Genomic DNA, 16,607 nt, shown 5'->3' with positions numbered 1-16,607 from the left:
GAAAATCCTGTTAGGTTTATCTTCAAAACAGATGTTGACTCTGACAGATTCTCATAACCTATAGCACTAACATCCTCATCTAAGCCACCATCACCTTTGACTTAGATTTCTGCAGTAGTTTCCTAACCAGCCTTTTCTGCTCTCACTTTGTTTTACTGCATCAGCCAGATTAATCTTTTAAAAAATGTAAATCAGGTATCATCTTCCTGCTCCACATCCTTTGATAGTTTTCAGTCAGACCAAAATTTAAATCCTTTTCAGTGGCCTATAAAGGCTCAATAATGATCTCACTCCTGACTGTCTTTCCCAGCTTTCATCTAACTACTCATCACTCCCTTGCTTACTCACTTCTGCTTCTGTTCTTCCTGTTTCTTGAACATTCCACATTTGTATTTTCTTAGAGCCTTTGTACGTGTTCTTTTCCTTTGAAACTCTCTATTCTGATGGTTCTCTCCCTCATTTAACTCAGTTTCTATTAACATGTGATCTTTATTAGGCAGGTTTCCTTCTTGTTGCTATCATCACTCTTTCTTATCCTGCTTTATCTTTCTTCAGATTAGTTACCAAGATATTATATTCATAATCTTACCTCCTCATATAAATGTAAGTTCCAGGGGCCTATCTCATGTCTTCCCAGTGCCAAGAACAATGCCTGGGACATAAGTATTGAGTATTTTTGGTATAAATGAATATGCCTTTTAAAAATAAAAATTATTTATAAAATAATATTTTTATAATTTGAAACACTATTTCTTTTTAATCCTGTATGTCAAAAAAGTAGCTTAGAATTTTATCATAATAACTATTGTAATCATGGCTTCTCTTTGGAATTACTATAAAAATGACCTTTAACATTTAATAACCATGTCTATAGCTCTCTTATTTTACCTCAAGTATGACCTAAGAAAACAAACCATATCCTGAAACAAGTATTTTTAACCTTTTTTAGTAGATTCTAATGCTAGTTAACATTATTAAATCACTAGAGAAAAGGGAGTTGCCTTAAGTTACATTGAGGTACATTTATTTGTAAAATGTAATTTAACTTTAATTCATTGATATGCATTGAAACATAAACTACTGGTCATTCTTTTTTCATTCTATATGTGTTTCTCTTTGGCAAGATGAGATAATTATTTTTCACTGTTGAGTGCTTTGGAATTTTTATTTATGTGTTAACAATGTATTGATTTCTTTAGTTCAATGATGATTATTGTATAGAAATGAATAAACATTTTAACTCTGTATATTTTCTTTTCTGTCTCTGATTATTCTTTAGGAAGTAATTTACATTTTTAGTGGGTTACTTTATATGGTCAGGTTCATTTTAAGGTTCATTTAAAAATGAGGCAGTTTGACTTAATGAGGTTTATAAGCAAAAAAAATCTGTATGAACAATAGTCATATTGACAATCTTGCTATTCTTTAGTGTAAATATTTTTAAGATAAATAAGAGTATGTACCATTTGATTAACTATGCTTCTAAGAGCTGCAGAAGTACTTTATTTTAATGGGATATATACATTTTATAACTCTAACATATGGAATTGTTAGGCTTAACCTGTACTTAGGTGATTTATTTCCTCCTTTTTCAGGCTGGCCCAGAATGCCTTCATTGTGATGAAGGGTGCTCCAGGTCACGGCCACTAGGTTGTCTTCACTCATGTGTTTTGCCATGTCACCCTGGAGAATGTCCACCTTGTGTTCAGATGCTTAGAATAAAATGTCACTGTAAGATCACAAGCCTATATGTGGAATGTAGGTAAGTGGACTGAGAAAAAAAAAGTCTTATTACAATTAGTTGAATTGGTATCTTTTTATAATTAAGAACCCTTTATAGTCTACTTCGCTTAAACTCTAGATGCCTAGATTTTCCAGTAGAGACCTGGAAGGAAGACATGTAGAATACTCAACTTTCTGGATACTTCATCCTGATTTCAAACAGGGAAATTGTGCTTTTTTTCCATTTCGAGATTCTGTATAAGATTTTGTTATGAAAAGGTATCATTGCTTTTGAAAAAAATTAGAGAAATACTGCTGTAACTGATAGTTTGACTATGTCAAATTAGAATTTATCAAAATTTGACTTGTACATACAGCCACACCCTATTTTATTGATCTTTGCTTTATTGTACTTGGCAGATACTGAGTTTTTTACAAATTGGAGTTTTTTGTCGACCTGCACTCAGCAAGTCTATTAATGCCATTTTTCCAACAGCATATGATTACTTTGTGTCTCTGTCACATTTTAGTAATTCTCACAATATTTCAAGCTTTTTAATTATTATTATATCTGTGATGATAACCTGTATTCAGTGATCTCTGATGTTACCACTGTAATTGTTTTGGGGCGCCATGAACTGCACTTCTGTGAGATGGTGAATCATTGATAAATGTTGTGTGCGATTGAACTGCATCACTAGCAGTTCCCCTATCTCTCTCTTTCTCCTTGGGCCTCCTTATTCCAAGGAACAACAGTATTGAAATTAGGCCAATTAATAACCTTACAATGGCCTCTAAGTGTTCAAATGAAAGGAACACATGTCTGACTTTAAATCAAAAGCTAGAAATGATTAAGCTTAGTGAGGCATGTCTAAAGCTGAGCTAGGCTAAAAGTTAGATTTCTTGCACCAAACAGTTGTGAATGCAAAGGAAAATTTCTTAAAGGAAATTAAAATTCATTCCAGTGAACATAGAATGATAAGAAAGCAAAGCAGCCTTATTGCTGATATGGAAAAAGTTTTAGTGGTCTGGATAGAAGATCAAAGCAGCCACAACATTTAGAGATGCTCCTAACTCTCTTCAATTCTGTGAAGACTGAGAGAGGTGAGGAAGCTGCAGAAGAAACATTTGAAGGCAGCATAGGTTGGTTCATAAGGTTTAAGGAAGAAGCCATCTCTATAATGTAAAAGTGCAAGGTGAAGCAGCAAGTTATCCAAGAAGGTTTAGATAAGATCATTGATGAAGGTGGCTACACTAAACAACAGATTTCCAAAGTAGACAAAACAGTCTTCTATTGAAAGAAAATGCTATCTAGGACTTTCATAGCTAGAGAGAAGTCAATGCCTGGCTTTAAAGTGTCAAAAGACAGGCCAACTCTCTTGTTAGGGCCTAATGCAGCTGTTGACTTTAAATTGAAGCCGGTACTCATTTACTACTCTGAAAATTATGCTAAGTCTAGTCTGCTTTTGCTCTATAAATGGAACAACAAAGCCTAGATGACAGTATATCTGTTTACAGCACGGCCTACTGAGTATTTTAAGCCCACTGTTGAAACCTCCTGATCAGAAAGATTCCTTTTAAAATATTACTGCTCATTGACAAGATACCTGTTTACCCAAGAGCTATAATGGAGATATACAAGGAGATGAATGTTTTGTTCATGCCTGCTAACACAACATCCATTCCACAGCCCATGGTTCAAGGAGTAATTTCAACTTTCAAGTCTCATTTTTTAAGAAATACATTTTGTAAGGCTATAGCTGCCAGATGTAGGTAGTGATTTCTCTGATGGATCTGGGTTAAGTAAATTGAAAACGTTCTGGAAAGGAGATGTCGTTAAGAACATTCATAACAACAGGAACAGGAGTTTGGAAGAAGTTAATTCCGCCCCTCATAGATTTCTTTGAGGGATTCAAGACTTCAGTGCAGAAAGTAACTGTAGATGTGGTGGAAATAGCTAGAGGACTATAATTTAAAAGGAGCCTATAGATGGGACTGAATTGCTGCTAATAAAACTTTAATGGATGAGAAGTTGCTTCCAATGGATGAACAGAGAAAGTGGCTTCTTGAAATGGATTCTACTCCTGGTGAAGATGCTGTGAACATTGTTGAAATGACAACAAAGGATTAGGATTTAGAATATTACCCAAACTTAGTTAAAGCAGCAGAAAGGTTTAAGAGGAATTTAGAAAGAAGTACTACTGCGGGTAAAATGCTATGAAACATAGCCTCACATGCTACAGAGAAATCTTCCTGAAAGGAAGAGTCAATTGATGCAGCAAACTCTATTGTTGTCTTATTTTTTAAAATTGCCACAGCCACCTCAGTCTTCAGCAACCACCACCCTGATCGGTCAGCAGCCATAAACGTCTAAGCACGATGCTCCACCTGCAAAAACATTAAGACTGACTGAAGGCTCAGATAAGCATTGGCAGTTTTTAGTAATAAAGCATTTTTAAGTTAAGGTATATACATTGTTTTTTATGATGTAATGCTATTGCATACTTAGTAGATTGCAGTATTGTTTAAGTATAACATTTATATGCACTGGGAAACCAAAAAATTTGTGCGATTTGCTTTAGTATGATATTCACTGTATTAAGGTGGTCTAGAACTGAACCTGCAGTATCTCTGAGCTATGCCAGTAGTTTACTTAGGCATAATTTTTAAGCTATAGATTTTGTTGTTGTTGTTGTTGTTATTTTTTGAGATGGAGTCTCCCTCTGTCGCCCAGGCTTGACTGCAGTGACGCCATCTCTGCTCACTGCAACCTCCGCCTCCTGGGTTCTTGCAATTTTCCTGCCTCAGCCTCCTGGAGTAGCTGGTACTACAGGTGTAGGCCACCATGCCAGGCTAATTTTTTGTATTTTTTAGTAGAGACAGGGTTTCACCGTGTTGCTTAAGCTATAGATTTAAAACATAGGCCTTTGTTTATTACAAATGTTGCTGTTATAGCATCTATCACAGTAGGATATGATCAGTATATTTTCTTACTTTAAAAAAATGCAAATTTTTGTTTATGGATTATTTTGATGGAAGGAAAAAATCCCTTCTGTTTAATAATGATACAACATAATTTACCACTTAACTGTCTCCTGGCTGTTGCACTCCAGGAGTGCAACATACATAAAGTCAGCTTTTGGTAAATATTTTTTACTCAAGTTTCATTGGGGAATATTACTTTATTTTGTACTTTTTAATGTAATTACATTTCGAAAAATTCTTATTCTTATTAGCTATAATATTTGTTTTTGTTCCCTAAAGTCTAGACTCATGCTCTGGTAAATTGTAGAAGACAAATTTCATTCTTTTCTTATATTAAAGTTATATTGTTGAAATCTCATAAAGTATTATAATTTTTAATCTTAGAAGTTTTGTAGGGGGAATTTAGAGGGCAATTTTGCATTATTAATGGATGGTAACGGATGAACTTGAGCAGTATTACACCTGCATTCTGTTATTTATATAGCTTGTTCCTTATGAAACTTTCACCCATGAATTTTAGCATCCATTGATGATTCTATCACAGTTGTTACTGTGATAACATTTCAGAAAATAGAGGAAGTTCTCAAGAACAACACACATGTACGTGCATGCCCAGATGCTTTATTAATGAAACCCTTGACCATTTAATCCCAGTGATACTACATGTTCTAGAGCATAGAAACCCAAGGAAATAACCAAGTGTATTTTATAAAACAAAAAGTGGCCAAGTGGGAATTTTCTAATTCCATCTTCTACATTTATTAATTGACATTTCACTGTAAAAGCTCTCCCCACCTCATGTTAATACTAGCATTAACGAGTGGATTCTTTATTCGTTTCTTCACATCATTTTGATGTTTAATTTATTGAACACCAAAGGCCCATGGGAGTGTCTTTAAACTGGTTCCCATGTCTTTTTGATGTGTTTCCATCCTTGTTTTAGTATTTTCTTCTTTTTCTGGCTAATAAAAATGTCCCAGGCTCATCTTGTACTTTACCTATCCTAGCCCAAGACTTAGACATTTCTCTGAGGGCCTTTTTGGTGGACAGTGATATTGAAAAACCACTTGGTATGCTTATTGCTCCTTGTGTATCATTCCTTTTAGGCTCTCTGTTTTGATAAGGACCATTTTAAAATTGATTTTTGTGAATTGACTGTTGACATCCTTTGCGTATTTTTTTTTCCTTGGGGTGTTGGTCTTTTTTCCCCGCTTAATTTCCTGAGTTTTTAAATAGTTCTTTATGTGTTAGGGATATTAACCATTTAAGTATGATATATACTGCAAACATCTTCTGCCTCTTTGTTGTCTTTTGAGCTAGCTTATGGGTTGTCATTTTTTTGGGTTTTTTCTATTCTTTTTTTTTTTTTTTTTTTTGCCTTGCAGCCACTTTTTAATGTAATTATATCTTGTCTTTACAATACTTTTGCCTCATAATTGATTTCTCTCATCTCCTATCGTTGGTTGACATCTCTAGTCCAGTGTTAGATAGCATTGGCCCCGCCTTGTTTGTTTCTTTACATTGTGTAAGATGTTGGCTTTATCACCATGTTAGAGAGTATTCAGTAATTTCTATTTTCTTGAGTGTATGTGTATATTTAAATCAGGATTGGATGCTGAATTTGCCAAATGATGTTTTAGCATCTATGGAGATAATCATACCATTTTAATCCTTAGCTCTGTTGATATTAATCTGCTAACATTTTATTTAGCACTTAAAAATATTTATAAATTGTATTTGTCTATAGTTTTCAAATTTTGTATTGTTTATAAAATTGGGGTGTCAACATCATGTTTGTTTTATAAAATAAACTTGGCTATTTTCTTGGTTTTCTATGCTTTAGAATACTTTATGTAGTATCATTGACGGTTTTATGGAATTCCTCTATGAAACCATCTGGACCTGGCATATGTGTGTTGCTTTTGATAACTTTCTCTATTTTTTTCTAAGGGAAATTTCTCTCTCTTATGGTGTCATTTTTGGAAAACTATTTTCCTTAGAAATTATCTATTTAATCTAGGTTTTTCAAATTTATTTATGTAAAAGTTTATAAAATAGTTGCTTACTGTAATTAAAATTTTGTTGTTGTTTTATGATTTCCACTTTGTCATTCTTATTTTGAATATTTTTGCTTTCTCCCTCTTTCTTGAGTGTTAGGTAGTAAATTTTTTGTTTTAAAAACCTAGGATTTTGATTAACTGGATTGACTGTTCTTTTATTCTTTACCACATCTTTCTGCTCTTATTTTACTGTTTCCTTTAAAAATACTATTCTTTCCTTTAAAAAGAAATTTCTAAATTTTTAAAAAAAGAATTGGGAATTTAATTCATTTATTTTCATGCTTTCATTTTTATCATAGATGTACTTAAAGCTTGTGGATTATTTAATTATTAGTTTAGGAATATTCCCTATATTCATATGTATACTACTATCTTTATATTTGAGAGTTTCTGTTTTTACATTATATTTCCTCCTGTACTCAAGAGTTTTAAAATAGAAGATCTAGTTTTACTGCATTGTGATCAGAGCATGCGTTTGTAATATTTTTCTAATTTATTACAAAATAACAGTGCTTCTTTTGTAAAATAAAGTGATCAATTTTTGTGAATATTCTGTGTGCTTTAGAAGACATAATCTCTTAATAATCAGGATATAATATTTGGGATGTGTGTACGTATCATTTTTTAATACAGTAGCTTTGTCTTATAGTGAAAATACTGTATTAAAATTCCATGTTATTAGTGTATTTCTCTTTGTTTTTGTTTTTTGATACATAGTCTCACTCTATTGGTCAGGCTAAAGTACAGTGGTATGGTCATGGCTCACTAACTCCTGGGCTCAAGTGATCCTCCCACCTCATTCTCCTATGTAGCTGGGGCCACAGGCACATACCAACACATCTGGCTAATTTTAAATAAATTTTTTGTAGAGATGTGCTCTCGCCGTGTTGCCCAGGCTGGTCTCAAAACATCTGGGCTCAAGGGATCCTCCTGCCTCAGCTTCTTAAAATGTTGGGATTACAGGCATGAGCCATCACGCCTAGTCTATTAGTGTGTTTCTGTATCTCTTTGCAACTACTGTAGTTTTTGCTTGTAAAGATGATTAAGCTGTTATATGTTGTACAGCGTTTTTAATAATTATGGCTTCCAGCATTAAAAGGTATCCTTTGTTACATTTAATACCTTTGGCTTAAATTCTTATGCATCCCCTTTTTCACTTTAATAGGTAAGTTAAGACCTTTAACAATTTTAATATCACTAATATCTTTGGTTTAGCTCTGAGTTACTCCTTTATGATTACTGTTTGTGTTATGTCACTTTTTCTTTATGTGATTTGTTTTCATTGCTCTTATTTATTTAAAAGTTTTTCCTATTTAGTAAGGTTTATTTTTTTTTAGTGGTTGATTATTTTTGTATTTGTACCTTTTTAATGTCTTTAGACCCTTGTTTCTTTCATCTTTTACTAACTGGTTTGTCAGCTTTTAATTTTATCACCTAGTTTTCATTTAAGACTGAATGACAGCCAGTGAGTTTATTTTATTTGTCTTTTTCTTCTTTCCTTCTCCTCTAATTGTTTAGTTGCATGCTTTATTCTTTTTCAGAACATGCAACATTTATATATTATTCTACTTTCATTCCCACCTTTTTTTCTTAGATTTTCAATTTTAAATTTTAACCATCATTTTTTTCTGAAATTTTGTAATCTTCTCTTCTTTGAATGAAGTGCATCCTCTAGTGGATTCCCCAAGAGAGCTTGTGGGTATAGTATTCCCTGAATGCTTAATTCTTAAACATTCCCTTGCATGTTTAAGAATGTTTTGCTATAGCATTTATAATTGTATAAAAACTCTTTTATTTACGTGTTTTATTATGTGTTTCCTAGAGTTTCTTGGAAATGCTGCTCTATGCTACTTTCATTTGTATTTTACTTTTGAGAAATTTGATGCCAGTCTGTCTTTTCCTTATGAGTTAATTGATCTTTTTTGCCTAAAAGTTGTTTCTTTCTCCTTCGTTTCCCTCCTCTATCTTTAAAATCTAATGTTTTTTATTAAGGTATGACTCAGGGTTAATAATTTTTGATAAATTTTTCCATGTACCTGATGACCCCTTTCAACATATAAGTTCAGTGTTTTTATTTTCTTGGATTATAATTTCAAATACCAGTTCTATTTCATTAATTTTGTTTTTTAGTGCTACCAATTGTATGTATCTTGGATTTTCTTCTTCTGTCTCCCATTTCAATCACTTACTTCTTTGACATCTTGCTTCTAAATCTGATTTTTATCATCTAGGTTGTTTTGCTGTCTCATTTCAGGGACCCTTATTAAATTTTGATTCAGATATGTTTTTCTGTAAATATGTTCTTCCATGAGCACTTTGTAATTTAGTTTTACTTTCTGATGTAATTTTATCTTAATCTTTTTTCCTGAATTCAGTCAACATTTGTCTATTTCTTTTTCTTTTTTATTCTCCGTTATGTTCTTAGGTTTTGCTTTTCTGACTTAAGGTGGTAATGTATTGAAGGGCTCTATACCATGCTCACATTGGGTAATTTGCTAGGACTCCCAGCACTCAGCATATAGTTATACCTACAGCTATGAGTTATTACAGCAAAAGGGTAGAAGGCACAGTCAGCAAGGGAAAAGGTAGATGAGGTGAAGTGTACTAGTCACAAGCGTCTAGAGTCTCCTCCCAGTGAAGTCACATGGGATGTACTTAGCATCATCACACTCTTTCCCCAGCACTGAGTTGTGACAACACTTGTAGAATGTTTCTAACCAGAGAAGTTTATTAGAGACTGAGCATCCAGAGGTTTATATTGGGGGAAGTTTACATAGGCAGCCTCACCTGGCACATACCAAAGTTCAGAGCTCTCAGAGGGAAAGCAACTGTTCAGCATAAACCATTTGATTTGTACAAACGGTTTAGACATAGTCAGCTGTTCTTATCAGTTCTGGGAGTGGTGGGAACGTTCCTGAAATCCAAATTCCCAAGCACCAGCCAGAAGCTAGCCTTATAAGGAGGCCTTTCAAAAGATAGCAGTCAGGTCTGCTAGGTTAACACTTCTCTGTACAGGTGGTGGTTCATATATTGAGTTTGGTATATTATGTTTCAGTTTTCTTCTTTGTAATTCTTTTTTTGGGTGAGAGATATAGGAGGGAATTTTCATCAACTAAAAGGCTTTAGATTATTTTCTGTTTATTTTCTATAGTAGTTTTTTACAGATATAAATTACATCTCTTTATGTTTTTTTGGACAGAGCTTATTATAAGATTTCTAGTTGATGACCACTCTTGTCAGATGGGAAAATACAATTTTTTAAATGGTTGGTGTTTTAGGGTGGTGCTGGGAAGAGGGAGGGGAGTTATGTGTCCTTATTTTACTTTTGTTTTCTTTGGTCTTGCAAGATCCTAAATTTCCCTTCTTCTTTTGCCATGTCTCCAAAGTCTAAAGTCTGCCTTTTCCTTTTTACCTTTTTCCCAGAGTGCTGTCTTTCCAAGATTGGCTACTTGAATCTTGTGTACTTTTTTCATTTTTATTTTTTTTGAGACAAGGTGTCTCTCTGTCTCCCAGTCTGGATGCAGTGGCACACTCATAGCTCACTGCTGCCTTGACCTCCCAAGCTCAGGTGATCTTCCCACCTCAGCTTTCCTGGTAACAGGGACTATAGGTGCACACTGCCACACTAGGTTAATTTTGGTGTTTTTTAAATAGAGACAGGGTTTTACCATGTTGCCCAAGCTGGTCTTAACTCCTGGGCTCAGGCCGTTCACCCTCCTTGGCCTCCCAGAGTGCTGGGATTACAGTTGTGAGACACTACACCCAGCCTTGTGTACTTTTTAAAGTCTCTTCCCTTCAGTTAGTGCTGTGACCTACCAGGATATTTTCAGTATTTTCATACTTAGGGAGACCTTTTTCTGTTGTAATTTTAGATCACCTCCTCTTCTCTTTTCCATTCAGTTTTTTTTTTTTCAGTTCTCCACTAACTCTATCAAAATACTTGCATTGGGAGCTTGACAAACAGCTCTATCAGGAATTTTTTTTTTTCTAGTTATAGGCAATTTGAAGTTTGTAGAAGTTTGTATCTTCTAGTTGTGCTGTGGTCATGGGATTTAGTCATTTTATTTGTTATTAATGAGCTATATGTTTTTTGAGGGAGATGTGTGGATATATTTGTATTGTGGTGGCTTCCATTACCTCAGCACTACAGATTTTTTTTCCTTTTCTTAAATACATATTAAAGTGTATTTTTTAATATAGAATTCTGTTGATCAGTTCTAATAATTTAATTTGCTTTCAATTCAGTGAATTATTGAAGTCATCTTTTCCTCCTGTGTGGAAATAAAAAACACAAACTGGTTTTCCTCTGCTCTTACACCACAATAATCAACACAAAAGACTTTTGTGACCAAATATTTGGGAGTTTCTTCCAACCAATAAGCAAGCAATCAGTTTTGTAGCAAGCACCAGCTGGGTGTCCTCTAATTCAGTTCTGAGAACCTGGAGAAGGTGTCAGATCCTGTAGGTCAAGGTTCAGTCCCACAAGACTGCCTCCCCTTCAGACACCAGTCTCAAATTCAGGCCTCTGGAATTTCTGACTGACCACCTTCAAGTTTAGGTTCACATGGCCCCCTCTTTGGGTTTGATTAATTTGCTAGAGTACCTTACAGATGTCAGAGAAAAATTTATGTTTATTGGTTTATTATAAAGGATATTGCAAAGTATACCAATGAGAAAATACATAGGGTGAGGTATGAAATAAGGGGCATAGTGATTCCATTCCTACGCTTGCCCCATTATTTGCATGGAATACCACCTCCAGGAACCTCTGTGTTGAGCTGTTCATAAGTTTTTGTACCCTTTCTTCTTGGGCCTTTATGGAGAATTCATTGGATAGGCATGATTGAAGTATGGACACTCATGTAGAAGTGACTGGACAGAGGGTATGATCTAATAATAATAGACTGAGTGAGGAAACCCAGCAAGGCCTGTCTGTTTCAGTTCTTTTTGGCCTGTCTGTGCAGTATTCCTTCTTCCAGAGTATGGGACAGGACCTCTTCTGAAATGGGGTCTTATGACCTACAATCAGACAAGGTAGGTCAGAATTTCTTTATGGCCTGCTCAAGACAGAAAGGCGGAAGAAGATAATATTTTTAGTTTTAATGGCCTGCCTTGGGGAGTGATGAGCCAAGAACCATGGATGAAAGCCCATATGTATATATTACTATGCTATAGTCTTTTTCTGCTTCATGTTTATTTCTTCTGTAGAATTTGGATTTAAAAGATACAGACCTTGAAAAGTTAATTTATTCCTAATTACAAAGTAACAGGAACAAAATAATATTAACTCTTAAGTTCAGAGGTGAACATTCTACTTGTAAGAATCTTAAAAATGCAGTAGTGTTTAATAGAGCCAGCATAAAAACTTTGTGGCATTAAGTGAAACTTTGCCAAGAAACATCTTAGAGCATATTTATAACTAATTTAATATGAATATTTAGATAATAGTTTTAATTAACATTAAGAAGACTAATCTTATGGTATATTTTGGCAATTATGTCTGGTAAAAGCAAGAATAGGAAAAGCAAGAAAATACGGAATAAAGGAAAGGAGAAAAAAGTAATGGGAAAGAGAAAGGTGAGATGTGTATGATAGGGAGTTTTAAATTGTTACTAGTTACTGACTTAGACACTGTCTGTTGGAAAGTAGGTTTATTCCTTGGTGTTTGTGACTTTTTTCTGAATTATTCACTGAGCTATAAAAGCATTTTTGTTTTAAAACGATCAGATCTAAAGTGAATTTTTATTTTATTTTATTTTATTTTTTTCAGACAGAGTCTCACTCGGTCACCCAGGCTGGAGTGCAGTGTCACAATCTTGACTCACTGCAACCTCTGCCTCCTGTGTTCAAGTGATTCTCATGCCTCAACCTCCTGAGTAGCTGGGATTATAGGTGTGTACCACCACACCTGGCTAATTATTGTATTTTTAGTGGAGATGGGCTTTTGCCATGTTGGCCAGGCTGGTCTTGAACTTTTAGCCTCAAGTGATCCACCTGCCTTAGTCTCCCAAAGTTCTGGGATTACAGGCTAGAGCCACTGTACCTTGGCTAAAGTGTATTAATTTCTAATATTAATAGCTTACCCAGCCTTTTTAAGTAAGTTAATTATATTTCTCCAAATAGCCTAAATTCCTCAATTTGAACATATTAAATAACTAATTTTAAAATTATTTGTGTAAGGGCATTAAGAACAATTGTACTTATGAATTATAATAAATCTATAGGGAAAGGTAGTTACAGAAACTATTAAAGAGAGGCCAGGCACAGATGGTATTTTGTGTGTGTTTTGTACTTACAGCAATTACACGTTTGGCATTTGACTTTTAGTAGTAAAGGGCTGGATGATCTGAGTTATCAGAACAGATAAGTAATTTGAAGACAATTGTTACAGAGAGAGAAACAATTAAAATATTTCCTAGGAAAAAAGATAATTTTATGGATGTGTTTGAAATCGTGAGTTATTTTTAGAAAAATTACGCTATAAAATGGATTTTTGTTTGAATGTCATCAACTTTCTTATTTTTAGAAAAATAACCACAGCTGATGTAAATGAAAAGAACCTCCTCAGTTGTTGCAAAAATCAGTGCCCTAAAGAGGTAAGCTTTAGTAGAACCTTTTAAATTGTATTCCTTGGGCATTGTTTCTCTTGGATTTTCTTTTTTCCTGTTCCATCAAATTATTTCAGGTCATCTCTGGTGTATCATTTTTAATAAAAACTTAAGACATATGGTTAGGGTAGATGCATCTCACTTTATAAATTTGATGATATTAGGACCTGGAATGACCCTTTGAAGATTTTTTTTTTTTAAAGCAATTTTAAAGATAGCTTACACATTTTATACAATAAAACATTGACCTATGCTTATCCATCAAAATGTGATTCATACTTAAAGTAGGTCAAGAATGATGTGGGTCCTGGCAGTTAGACTGTAAATATCCATAGTGGGATACTTTTAAAAATAGGGGTGCATGTGTGTATGCATGTGCATGTTTATGTATCTGTGGTGGGATAATGTGCAAGGATAGGTATTCATAGCCACAGCATTGTGAAGATGGTGATGTAGAAGATACCTCTGTACATTTTCATTGTGGCCTTTCGTGTTGGTACTGTTAAGATATTGAATCTTTTAAGTTCACTACTATATTAATATAAAGCATTCACCTATAAAATTGTGTTTTTAAAGATTCTGGTTCTTGTATAAGCATTTTATTGAAACTAAAACTATCAAAAGGTAGTTAGAAGAAATTGTGCAAAGTAAAAAGGAAAGGAAACTCACTAGTGATTTATCCTGATAATAATTTGAGAAGCCAAAGCAGTCCATCTACATTTGGTCAGTCTGAAAGGGAAGATGCACTTTTGGATTTGGGAGTGGGACAGTTAATATTACTTCATTTGGGTAGGTACTTAAAAAGGAATCCTTTTGACTTACAGATGTACTATGTAGTACCTTTTTTCTTTAAATTATCTTTATGTACTTACCTGTTTCTCACCTTATATAGAGTTCAATGACAACTAAGTCTTAAATATCATAATCAGTCTTTGATTAAGTATAAAACAGGAATCAATACATTATATACCTTTTAAATATTTTCCTTTAAGGCTTTGGACCACTTTTTATGGATTTATTTCTTTTAAGATCTGTTAGAAATAGAGAGTTTTAAAATTCATGTAAGATTATAAGAAGAGAGGCCATTTGCAGTAATAATTGATTATCCTAATAATCCTGTCTTTATTATATAAGTGAAACTAGGGCATGGGATATTTCAAATTTAATTTTTTGAATTCAAATCCTGAACTTCCCTTGTTAAAATGAATTTTAGGAGAACACATGGACACAGGGAGGGGAGCACTATACACGGGGGTCTGTTGCGGGGGAGGGGGGATAGCGGGGGGGGGTGGGGAGTTGGGGAGGGATAGCATGGGGAGAAATGCCAGATATAGGTGAAGGGGAGGGAGGCAGCAAATCATACTGCCACGTATGCACCTATGCAACAACCTTGCATGTTTTTCACATGTACCCCAAAACCTAAAATGCAATAAAAAAAAAAAAAATGAATTTTATCCCATCCCAATTCATATTCCAGGTAATAAGTAGTCGGGAATGTTTTATTTTTAATCTTAGTAACATGGTATGGCTTACATAGAAATATGGTAATTTAATTCAGGTGTTGCTAATTTGTAACTTAGAATTGCCTTAGCTGTAAATAAGTTGTGATGCTATAACTTTTGGTGGGACTAGATGGGTCATTTTCATGATTTTGGATTCTAGGTCCTTCCGGAGCCCCTGGTATTGCCAGGAAATCCTTGGGCTTTCTTGAAAAATATATCTGTAGCCTGGGAGCAATCCAAATGGCCATTATAGTTTGGGACAATCTAAGAGTAGACAGGTGAATTTCACTATGTCTAGTAGAACTCACGTTCATTTATGGTCTCTTGACTTTGGTTATGCCATAACAGTAATTCTAATGCTTTGAGATTCATTAGAATCACTTTAAGGGTTTGTTAAAACAGAGATTGCTGGGCCAGGTGCTGTGGCTCATGCCTGTAATCCCAGCACTTTGGGAAGTTGAGGATCACCTGGGGTTCGAGACCAGTGTGGCTAACATGGTGAAACCCCATTTCTACTAAAAATACAAAAAAAAGAAATTAGCCAGGCATGGTGGCGTGTGCCTGTGATACCAGCTACTTGGGAGGCCGAGGCGGGAGAATCATTTGAACCCGGGAGGCGGAAGTTGCAGTGAGCTGAGATCGCTCCACTGTAGTCCAGCTTGGGCAACAAGAACGAAACTCCTTCTCAGAACAAAACAAAACAAAACAAAACAAAACAAAACAAAACACAGATTACTGGGCCTCCCTCTAGAGTTTCTGATTTTGTAGACCTGGAGTGGGGCCCAAGATTTGCATTTCTATTAAATAGTAAGCTCTTAAGTAATTATGATACTGTTGGTCCAAGAGTACACATTGAGAACCAGTGAGCTACAGAATGAGGTCATAATTAGAATCAGCCAAGAAGTATATCACTTTGAATCTTTGTACTTTAGTTAAGGTATGGGATTCTGGTAAATTCTGATGTACTAATAAACTCTTACTTATGTTCTCCTTTCTTTTCCATACTGTAGATTATTATGGGCAGGGGACTATATCATATTTGTCTTTGTATCCAGTGCCTGGTTCACGGGCTGTACACATTAAGCTGCTGGTAAATGTTTATTGAATGTGAATAAAAGAATGAATTGTGAGAGTGAAGGATAGGCATAAGCATATCCTTCCAGCTCCACTGTGTCTCTGATATACACTCTATGGATTATTTAATTAGGTTTGAATTGAACTAAATGAAAACATAAGGATGCCTTTAAGAACATACCTTTAAACCGTGCTCCACATACGCATTTCTGCTCTTTTATAAAAGAGACATAAAGAGGAACAAAATGGAAGTTTCATTTTATTACATGGTCTGGGGCTTCAGTTATTTTATTTTTAAAAATTGTTTAAAGTTTTTAATTGTTATAATGTTCTATATTTATCACAGACAACATGTTTTAAAATATGTATACATTTTGGAATGGCTAAGTTAATTATGCATTTTTTAATGATGAGAACACTTAAAATCTCTCTGAGCAACTTTTAAGAATACAATATAAGTTATTAACTATAGTCACCATTTTGTACAATAGATCTTTTGAGTTTATCCCTCATATCTAACTGAAATGTCGTATACTTTGACCAACATTTCCCCAGTCCATTTCTGTCCCCCAACCACTGGCAACTACCATTATGCTCTTTCACTTTTATGAGTTCAACTTTTTTATATTTCACATATAAGTGAGATCATATGATAT

General features: G+C 34.4%; 1 protein-coding gene across 1 annotated transcript in view; it reads left to right on the top strand.

The window, feature by feature from the left end:
- Nucleotides 1-16,607, top strand: part of NFXL1 (nuclear transcription factor, X-box binding like 1) — a 67,114-nt gene that overhangs the window by 37,965 nt on the left and 12,542 nt on the right. Inside the window, exons 18-19 of the mRNA XM_064366859.1 lie at nucleotides 1,596-1,762; nucleotides 13,294-13,363. Of these exons, the coding sequence (XP_064222929.1) occupies nucleotides 1,596-1,762; nucleotides 13,294-13,363 (237 nt within the window). The remainder of the gene's footprint in view (nucleotides 1-1,595; nucleotides 1,763-13,293; nucleotides 13,364-16,607) is intronic.

This window comes from Aotus nancymaae, unplaced genomic scaffold (assembly GCF_030222135.1).
Source record: "Aotus nancymaae isolate 86718 unplaced genomic scaffold, 86718_ANA_hifiasm-v0.15.2.pri h1tg000006l, whole genome shotgun sequence".
In the NCBI taxonomy this organism is placed as follows: domain Eukaryota; kingdom Metazoa; phylum Chordata; class Mammalia; order Primates; family Aotidae; genus Aotus; species Aotus nancymaae.
This window is presented reverse-complemented; position numbering and strand designations above follow the sequence as displayed.